Raw genomic sequence first — 10358 nt, 5'->3', positions numbered from 1 at the left:
GGATGCGGGCGCTTTGGGAGATGGGGGAGGGACCAGCGATGGACAGACGGGGCCCCCTGCCCTTTCCCCTCCCCAGCAGACCCGAGGTCACGAGGCAGAGGCCACACTTACAAAGCAGAGGCTCTTTATGAATATGCCAGAAATCCAGAGACACGGCGGGTTTCTAGGTAACAAATCGACAATGTACAAAACCTCACATCGCGCGGTGTTGCTCCCGCGATCCGTACAAAATGATTGTCTGCGTGGTGTGGAATAAGGCTGGTGGGGAGGGCGCGCAGCGCATGCGCGTGGCTGTCCCCGCCGGGCTGGGCCGTGGCCAGCCGGCGGCGAGGGTCGCCTGGTCCCACTCGGCTGCGACGTGGGGGTGAGGGGGTGGCGCCTGAGCTACATGAAGGAGGGCCAATGGGACGGGACCACGGTGACCCTGGGGGACACGCGCCCTTAGTTCAGATGCCGTGGCCGGCACTGGCTTGGGTCTGGCCGGCGGGCACTATGGCCGTCCTGCTCCCGCCAGCGCCCCTCCCAACAGGGCCGAGGCCGCACTGCCTTGGGGCCGGCCCCCCACCCCGGTGTCCAGGCTCTCCTGAGTTAGCAGCTGGGGACACAGGAGAGTACTGGACAGAGGCCCCAAGCTTGGGTCAGACAGTCAGTCCAGCCTCCTTCGGAGGCTGCTCCTCACCCTGTATCCAAAACGCCCATTCCAATACGCAAAAGCTAAAAAAGGCACCCGGTTGTGCAAATAGTTCTTTCCCTGGAGAAGAGGGGAGTCTGGCCTGGGGCTCCTGTGGTGGCCCACCGCCCTCGGAGGAGGAGGAGGAGGAGGAGGAGGAGGAGGAGGAGGACTGTCGGCCTCACGGGGAATCAGTGGTTTTCCATGACTGCTCTCCCAAAGCACTGTGCTTTTAAAATGGGAATATTCGCTCCCCACCCTGCAGAGGCCGGAAACTGCCTGTGGCCACCAGGGAGAGGAGAGGGAATCAGCTACTTCGCCCCTGGGACCAGGCTCTGTCGCCCCTTCTGCTGGGGAAACGTCGGGGCTGCCCCGTCCCAAGTCTCAGGGAGCATGGAGGTGGATGGGGAGGCCGACTGGCCGGGGGATGCCGGGCTGGGTCTCTGCTCCCTGGACCGCGGGCATCCAAGCGCCCATCCTGCCGCGACCATCGCGAGAGTCCTTGATTACTTGGGTGGTCAAGCAGCCCCTGGACCTGCTGACTCGCAGTGAGAGGCAACCCAGCTGCAGACGCTGGCCGAGCTGGGGCCCTGTCCAGCCCGAGGCCAGTGAGGCAGCCGCCCCCACTCCAGCAGTGACACCTATTGCACACGCGCAGGCTCCGCCGCGGTCCTCAGCAGGGCCCTGCATCAACCACCCGCATCCTTCTGCTGGACGGGTGAATGGTGGGGAAATGGGGTTGAGCTGAGAAAGCCCGGTTCAGGAACCGGCTGTGGCCACCCGTGGGCCTCCTGCCGGCTTCCCTCTTACCACAGGAGGCCCAGATAGGAGGATTTGGGGTAACACAGGCTAAACCCAAGTGGCATCGGAGAGAAAGCTTAGGAGCCCAAGTTTGCCACCTGCATCCAGCAGCGGCTCGGATCTGTTCACCCCTCCGTCACAATCCCATGCGGTCCCCAGAGGGGCATCCGTTACGTAATCATCGACAGAGCCCGCCACCCTGGGGGTCGCGGGCCCATCTTTCAAAGTGGTTGTGTCCCTGAAGCCGGGCCCGAGTGACGGGGGCTGCAGGGAGTTAGTGCGGAGCTGCCGGGGGCGTGAGCCGGCGGGCAGCTTGTAGGAAGACGGGCATGGAGCTGGCCGAGCCCTGATTCTGCGGCCAGCCCCCGGAGATGGCAGAGTCTACTCAAGAAGTCTTGCTGTGAAGGGTTCTAGATCTTTCCACGGCGGCGGGGAGAGCCAGCCCGGCCTGATCCCCCAGACCCAGCGGACTTCAGAGTTGAGGAAGACGGGATGGGGGCGGCCACAGTCGAACCCCAGCTAGGCCTTTTCTTTCTCTATATAAATATGTGCATATATATGAATATGTGTATATATGCACACATATTATATTATTTTGATACATGGTAGTAAAATACTATTGTGTGATTGCATAGAGGAGATGGCTTCCGGGCTGGCTAGGTGACGGTCTGGGAGCGCTGGCGGCTGCCGGGGGGCTGCTGGGCGGTGGGGATGGTGACGTCGCGGCCGAGGTGCTCCTGCAGGGGTAGCTCCTGCTCCCGGGCGTGCTCCTCGTACCACTCCTGGGGCACAGAGCAGGCGGCATTGAGGGCTGGGGGCCGCCCTCCTTGAGAACCCTGCTTCCCCGGCCCCTGTGCATGCCGGTGGGTGGACTGCCCCCAGCTGGAGTTCCATCCTCAAACATTTGTGTACATGACTCACACACTCTCTCCCTACCTCTCTCTCTCTCTCTCTCTCTCTCTCTCTCTCTCTCTCTCTCTCTCTCGGCAATGGGGATTCAACCCAGTCATTCTATCTCGGAGTTATACCCCCAGCCCTTTTTATTTTTATTTTTATTTTTTGGTGGTACTGGGGGTGGAACCAGGGGCTTTTCTACCTTCAGGCTATACTCCCAGACCTATTTTATATTTTGTTTGAAAACAGGGTCTAAGTTGCTGAGAGCCTCACTAAGTAGCCGAGGCTGGCTTCGAACCTGTGCGATCCTCCTGTCTCAGCCTCCCAAGCGCTGGGATTACAAGCGTGGGCCACCACGCCCAGCCTGTTTATTATTTATTTTAAGAAAATTTTTTTGTGGTTCTGGGAATGGAACCCAGGGGCCTTCTACCTCTGAGCTACACCCCCTGCCTGATTTCTTATTCTCTATTTGGAAACAGTCTCACTGAGTTGCAAAGGGCCTAAGTAGCTGAGGCTGGCCGCGAGCCACGACCCTCCTGTCTCAGCCTCCCAAATGCTGGGATTACAAGTGTGTACCACCACACCTGGCTCTTTTTTTTTTAATTTTGAAACAGGGTCTCACAAAGTTGCTGAGGTCTTCAGCAAGCCGTTGAGGCTGGCCTCGAACCTGCGATCCTCCTGTCTCAGCTACCCAAGTACTGAGATTACAGATGGGCATCACCGTGCCGGGCTTGTGTGCAAAAAGGGATTCCCCTGTGTTCCCCCTTCTGAGCTTGGCAGGAAATATGTCCCTGTTTTATGCCCAGGAAAACCCAACGGATGGTCCACAAGGTCCCCAGCCTCCCGTCTCCCCTCCCAGGAGGCGCCTGGGTGCAGCCGGCTGGGCTCCCACCTGGATCTCCTCCTGGTACATCTTGAGGCTCAGATCACTCTTAGTCCTCGATCTCCGCCCCAGAAACACCAGGGAATTTTGCTGAAGAGGAGCAGAGGCTGCTGGGCTCGGGTGCAGACGGTGCGGGGCCCTGGTACCCGCTGGCGATCTGCGAGGTCGCCACCCAAGAGGGCCGGCAATATCTGAGGAGGGATGACCCCAGGGCACCCGCCGCCCCTTGCATGAGGCCCAGGGCCGCTCACCTGATACCGCTCCATCTGCGAGAGCGTCTCCAGCAGCCGGGTGATGTCGGACGAGGCCCCTCGCACCTCCCGGTAGAGCTCCAGGATGGCAAGCAGCTCTTCTTTGGACATCTCCTTCTCCAGGGTGATGCCGCTGTCAACTGCGGGGAGGGCCGAGGGTTGGAAGGAGCCCGGAGCCCGGGGCCACTCTCCCTGTGGCTCCGGGGGGTCCTAGGGTCACCCTCTCCACTTGCGGGGACATCAGGAGTGGAGCCCTAGCCGGCAGACCACAGGGGACAGAGGCCCTCAGGAGGGGTCTCCGAGCAAGCAGTGCTGGCCCCGGAGCCCATACCGCAGAGGTCTGGGAAGAAATATAAACAGGCGCACCCGTGTGGTGGCGCACGCTTGTAATCCCGGGACTTGGGAGGCTGAGAAAGGAGGATTGCGTGTTCGCGGCCAGCCTCGGCAACCTAGTGAAACCTTTTCTCAAAGAATAAAAAAATAAGGCTGGGAGTGTAGCTCAGAGGTGGAATGCCCCAGGGTCCAGTCCCTAGTACTGCAAAAAAAAAAAAAAAAAAAAGCCTGCACAGGTGTATGGGCGGTTTCAGGGAGAATTTGGAAAGAATGTGGAGCAGTGTGCGGGGCTATGAGCGGAACGAGCAGGCTGCCTGGAGGCCTGGGCAGCCATGCTGCGGGAGGGACGCCGGCCGCCGCTTCCGGCACCAGCTTTTACACCCCTGGAACCAAGAACCCGGTAGAACCAACGCGCTACTCGGAAAGATGGCAAAACCAATGCAAGACACGGCCTTGCCTCCCGACCCTTCCCCACAGGCCTCCTCTTTGTTGCTTCTCTGTTTAGTCTGGAAGAGTCAGAGGAAGACAAGGGAGAGGGAGAGGCTGCCCCACACCCGCCCCTCTGCACCTGACCCTCCTCAAACCACAACACGGATGTTTTTACTTTTTGTTTTTGCTTTTTTTGGTGGTACCAGGGATGGAACCCAGAGGCTTTCTACCTCCGGGCTATACTCCCAGACCTATTTATATTTTATTTGAAAACAGGGTCTCACTAAGTTGCTGAGAGCCTCACTCAGTAGCTGAGGCTGGCTTCGAACCCGTGCGATCCTCCTGTCTCAGCCTCCCAAGCGCGGGGATTACAAGCGTGCGCCACCACGCCCGGCTTCATTCTTTGTTTTGAAACAGGGTCTCACTGAGTTGCAAGGAGCTCGCAACTCGCTAAGCAGCTGAGGCTGGCCACGAACCATGATTGTCCGTGCTCAGCCTCCCGAATGCTGGGGTTACAAGCATGCGCCAAACGCGTGCGGCTCTGTTTTCACTTTAAAATGAGATCCAGAGCACGATCCTTTCTGTGATTAAATATTTGAAAAATCAATGCAAATAAGAGCTTTACAGACAAGCTGGACAGAGAAGAAGCTGACGCTCTAGAGACTGGAGGACTACCCAGCCTGCCAGGAAGTGATGGACCGACGGCCGGCGCCACACCCAGACAGACAGGCAGCCGGCTGCACACCCAACACCCAGGCAGACAGACAGCCGGCTCCACACCCAGGCAGACAGACAGACAGACAGCCAGCTCCACACCCAGGCAGATAGATAGACAGCTTCACACCCAGGCAGACAGACAGCCGCCTCCACACCCAGACAGAGAGACAGACAGCCGGCTGCATGCCCAATACCCAGGCAGGCAGACAGCCATCTCCACACCCAGACAGACAGTAGCTTCACACCCAGACAGACAGCAGCTTCACACCCAGACAGACAGACAGCAGCTTCACACCCGACACCCAGGCAGACAGACAGCGGAGGGCGGCGGCCGGGGTGCGCACGGACCTTCCGAGTCCTGGCTCTTGCGGCTATAGTTCATTCGGAAGACGAAGGCGTCCAGGATGAAGGCCACGATGATGGTCATTACCACCTGCGGGAGGACGGTCACTGCGCGGCCGCACTGCAGGGCCCGGGAGCCCGGCGGGCAGGGCACCGGCTGCCTACCATGGTCACGATGTAAAAGGTCATGAAGTACAGCCGGCTCCAGTGCGAGGTCTGCGAGGTGACGCCTTCCTGCGGGCGGGCATGGCCGGTGAGGGAGCGAGGCCCGGGCGGTGCCACCACCCTGCAGCACCTCGAGGACCGCCTCTCGGTGTGGGGGACAGAGACGGCTCGCTCCCCTGGGGTCAAAGATCCCTTCCTAGCCCGTGTGCGGCGCGTGCCTGTAATCCCACTCCTTGGGGGGCTGACACAAGAGCATCACGGGCTGGGGACCAGCCTCAGCAACCTGGCGAGACCTTCAGAAACCTGGTGAAACCCTATTTCCAAACAAAAGAAGGGCCTGGGGGTGTAGCTCGGAAGAATGCCCCTGGGTCCAATCTCGAGTACTGTAAAAAATAAAAAATAGCTGGGCGTGGTGGCGCACGCTTGCAATCCCAGCATTTGGGAGGCTGAGACAGGAGGATCATGGTTCACAGACAGCCTCAGCTACTTAGTGAGGCCCTCTGCAACTCAGTGAGACCCTGTTTTAAAATAAAGAAGAAGCTGGGCATGGTGGCGCATGCATGTAATCCCTGCGCTTGGGAGACTGAGACAGGAGGATCACACAGGTTCGAAGCCAGCCTCAGCTACTTAGTGAGACCCTGTTTCCAAATTAAATATAAAATAGGTCTGGGAGTATAGCCCAGAGGTAGAAAGCCCCTGGGTTCCACTCCCAGTACCACAATAAAATAAAATAAAGAATAAAAAAGTAGAGATGGGAGTGTAGCTCTGAGGTAGAATATTCCTGGGTTGCATCCCCACTGCTGCAAAAATAAATAAATAAATATTAAAAAAAAATTTTTTTAAGGGCCAGGGTCATAGCTCAGAGGTAGAATGCCCCAGGTTCAATCCCTAGTACCAAAAAAAAAAAAAAAAAAAAAAAAAAAAAAAAAAAAAAAAAATCCAAAAGGAAGGTGGGCAGATCCCGACTAGTCCACCTGAACTTTATTCCGAGTAGAAATGCGAACTCAGGAGAATGTAAGAAGCCACAACAAAAATACCCTTTCCCTGCTGTTTTTCTGTTTTAGAGACAGGGTGTCACTGAGTCGCCCGGGCGGCTAGATCTCAAGCCATCCTCCCGCCGCAGCCTCCGCGGGGCTGAGACCACAGGCGGGTGCCACCTTGCCTGAGGCGGGGCACCGTTTCTTGGCTGAACAGTCGCTCCCGGGCAGCGGGAGAGGGTCAGACTCGGGCTGCTCGGGGAGGCAGAAGGGCAGGTGAGCGCAGCCGGTGCTGATACCATGGACCCCGGAGCCAGCCCTGAGAGCTCCGGGAGAGGGCGGCCGGCGCGTGGGGAGCCCCCAGGAGCCAACCGAGGTCCTTACCATGATGATGTACCAGTTGTTGACCACAGTGAGCTCGAACAAGGTCACTGCGGAGAGAAGGGGACAGAAGGGTCCGGATCGGAGCTGGCCCTGCGAGGCAGTTCCCAGGGCCTCTCTCCACCACCCCTGGGCGCATGCGCTAAGTCGAAGGTGGGGAAGGTGCCACCTGCCCCTCAGGGATTCCCATCAAGGTGCCTGTCCTCCAGGGGCGCCCTCTGAGTTGGCCGTCCAGCCCGGAGAGCGGTGGGCGCGGGGATTAGAGGGAGATCTGCGCTGACTGTCCTGAGGGCACCCCCACTCCTCTTTTTCTTTTTTGTAGTACTTAAGATGGACCCCAGGGGCATTCGACCTCTGAGCTACACCCCCAGCCCTATTTTCTTAGTCTTTCTTTTGAAACCGGGTCTCACTGAGTTGCAGAGGGCCTCACTAAGTAGCTGAGGCTGTCCGCGAACCGCGATCCTCCAGTCTCAGCCTCCCGAATGCTGGGATCACAAGCGTGCGCCACCACGCAGGGCCCCCTCTTCCTCTTGAGTGCCTGCCTGACAGGGCCATTTCCCCCCAGCCCCACCCTGGCTTATCCACAGAAGTAGGGGGCCCAGCAGGGTCGTGGGAGGCCGAAGGTGTAGGGGCAACGCATGGGCTGGCACCGTGACCGGCGGGGGCAGCCTCGCGCGGGCCACACCCTCCGCCTAAGGCCTAGGGTTCTTTGCCCTGATGCTGGAAAACTATCAGTAAAGGACTAAGGTCTGGTGGCCAAGGGAACTGGCCCGGACTCCACACTCCAGCGGGACCCGAGGAGACCCCAGAGCAGGACGGCCACGCGGCTGCCTGCGCCACGTCTGGGAGGCACCGGCGGGGCCAGGACCGTCCCCGCCGCGGGTCTGCGCTCACCGAAGCTGTTGAGGATGTTGTCGAAGTTGTTTAGGTAGTAGTAGCCCCCCTCCGTGACGGTCCTGTTGCCCACCGTGTGATTGAGCAGGCGGTAGGCGTCGGCCACTGTGCTGGTGCTGGCCGGGGGACAAGAGTCACGAGACCATCGCTCGCCTCCACGGAGGACGGCTCGCGCGAGCCAAGGCCCGCCATGGAGCCCCCCGCAGGCCCTGGCAGCGCCTCCCTCCTGCTCCCATCTGCCCTGGCAGGGCGTCTCTGCGGCGGGGCTCCCCTCTCTCTCTTCCCACCAGGGAAGGAAGGGGAGGCCGTGCTGCCGTGCACGTCCCCAGCCTGGGGGCTCCTCGCGCTCGCCCCGGGGAGGAAAATCTCCACGGCTTCTCCACAGCGTCATTCCCTTTATAGAGCTGGGGGTTAAACTCAGGAGCTTTTTCGGCTCTGAGCAACACCTCCGGCCCTATTTTAATTTTACATTTATTTATTTATTTATTTATTTATTTATTTATTTATTTAGTGGTGCTGGGGTTCCTGGAAGCCCTTCTACCTCTGGGCTACACTCCCAGACCTATTTTTACATTTTTATTTGGAAACAGGGTCTCCTAAGCCAGCGTGTGTGGCTGGCTTTGAACCTGCGCCATCCTCCTGTCTCCACCTCCGCCATCCTCCTGTCTCCGCCTCCCAAGCACGGGGATTACAAGCGTGCCCACCAAGCCCGGCCTCGCCCCCTTTTAAGGAGCCCTGGCTAGCCCTTCTCTTGCCCGTCCTTCCTGATGTTCTGTTAAAACCAAGGCCAGCGGCCTGGCGTGGTGGCGCACGCTTGTAATCCCTGTGCTTGGGAGGCGGAGACAGGAGGATCCTGCAGTTTCAAAGCCAGCCTTGCTGGCCTAAGAGACGCTGTTTCCAAATAAAAAATATAAAAATAGGTCTGGGAGTGTAGCCTGGAGGTAGAAGAAGGGTTCCATCCCCAGTACCACCAAAAACAAAAACAAAAACAAAAAAGCATGGCCAGCGCTTCTAAGAGTCTAGAGCTTAGGCCGCCTGGTAGCCTGCTCGGGAGGCAGAGCCCTAACCCCCTGCCAGCCTCCGTCTGGAGGAGGCTCCTGGGCATTTTGCACGGACTCTGCAAAAAAGAAAAAAGCCTGTGAGCCATCATCATGGGCTCGCGCAGCTGCCGCTCCCTGCGGCCACCAGCGCCAACTATTACGTCATCAGCGCCGGAGGCCGCAGCGACCCAACTGTACTTGGGAGGCTGAGATAGGAGGATGGCAGGTTCGAGGGCAGCCTCAGCAAGGAGACTCCCATCAACCTAGGAAGACCCTGTTTCCAAATAAAAATAAAATAGGGCTGGGAATGTAGCTCGGAGGTATCTGGGTTCAATTCCCAGTGCCACAAAAAAGAAAAAAAAAGGGGAGAGCGTTCAGGGGCCAGGCTCCCGCTCTCTCCCTGCGCCCCATGACCTTCTGTCCTGTGTCCTGTCCAATCCTAACAGGCAGATCTTAGGAGACCTGGGTCCCAACAGAAGTGGGAAGAAGGCCTGGACCCTGGCCGGCCACTCTGTTCTGAGCAGGGGGCGCTGACGGGAGCGCGGCTCCCGGGGAAACTGGCTCAGACACCGCTGGCCCGAGAAGTCCCCGCTCAGGCCCGCACTGGGCTCCCTGGGTGCCCGAGGCCCCGAGCGCCGAGCCGACCGGGGGCCCTGCAGGTGCTGTGGCTTCGAGAGGCATGTCCCCGGGATCCCAAGGCCGAGGCGGTCCCAACTCAGGCTCAGGACCCCGGAGGGCGGGCTGTCGGGTGCCCCCCCAATCTACTCACTTGCAACAGTTGGGGTACAGGAGTCCGCAGAAGAATTCCATGCCCACGATGGCAAAGGAGTAGTAGAAGATGAGCAGGGTGAGACCCAGGCTGCGGAGGAGGCGGAGGCCGCTGAGTCGGGCCAGGCAGGGGGCCAGGCTCCGGAGGAGGGCCCTCTGACTGACCGCGGCCAGACACGCCCTAGCCAGGCGCCCCAGGGAAAGGGCCTGCAGGGGAGGGGCCTCGTGGCTCCCCAGTGGGGTAAAAATGGCTCGGTTCTGGATTCTAGAACAGACGCCCCATTACCAGACTCACAGGCCTCGCAGCCCAGCCCGGTGGGCCCAGGGGCGGGCAGTACCTGGCCATGCGCGGTAGCAGCTCGAACATGGTGTCCAGCACGTTCCGGTAGCGCTTTTTGAGTTTAAACAACCTGGGTGACAGAGGGCAGCCGGTCACACAGTGCAGGGGCCCGGGCTGAGCCCCCCTTCAGAGCGTGCAGGAGCCCGGCCTCCCAGCCCTCCACGCGGGGAAGGTGGCTGAGCCTGCTGCCCTCTGACTTGGGCAGCAGGCAGGGATGTGGTGACCCCAGGACATTGGGACTGGATGGGACGCTCCCTGAGTTATGCCCTGTCCCTTGGAGCCTCTTATATAATGAGGAGGTGGTGGCCAGGGTCCACCACAGTTAGCAAATGACCCGGGCAGCTCGGAGAGTGGCCAGGCCTTGCTATGGACGATTCAACAAGACCAGGAGGGAACTGAGGTTCCCAGAGGAGCTCGTGCAAATGGGGGGCGGGGTGAGAAGAGGGGTATGCAGGCTCTTCCCCAGGTGGCCT

The 10358-nt window shown here is 59.4% G+C and overlaps 1 protein-coding gene across 1 annotated transcript in view; it reads right to left on the bottom strand.

The window, feature by feature from the left end:
• Window positions 1–2127: 2127 nt before the first annotated feature.
• Window positions 2128–10358, bottom strand: part of TPCN1 (two pore segment channel 1) — a gene marked incomplete at its 3' end in the record, with an annotated part of 67854 nt that continues 59623 nt past the window's right edge. Inside the window, exons 20-28 of the mRNA XM_080717966.1 lie at window positions 9884–9955; window positions 9547–9636; window positions 7738–7853; window positions 6847–6893; window positions 5486–5554; window positions 5327–5411; window positions 3500–3639; window positions 3258–3338; window positions 2128–2253 (exon numbers count right to left, since the gene is read on the bottom strand). Coding sequence (XP_080574092.1) covers window positions 2128–2253; window positions 3258–3338; window positions 3500–3639; window positions 5327–5411; window positions 5486–5554; window positions 6847–6893; window positions 7738–7853; window positions 9547–9636; window positions 9884–9955 — 826 coding nt within the window. The remainder of the gene's footprint in view (window positions 2254–3257; window positions 3339–3499; window positions 3640–5326; window positions 5412–5485; window positions 5555–6846; window positions 6894–7737; window positions 7854–9546; window positions 9637–9883; window positions 9956–10358) is intronic.

Source organism: Muscardinus avellanarius, assembly GCF_963383645.1.
Source record: "Muscardinus avellanarius genome assembly, chromosome: 21".
NCBI lineage: Eukaryota > Metazoa > Chordata > Mammalia > Rodentia > Gliridae > Muscardinus > Muscardinus avellanarius.
The sequence above is the reverse complement of the archived record's forward strand: the minus strand, read 5'-3'. Positions and strand labels throughout refer to the sequence as shown.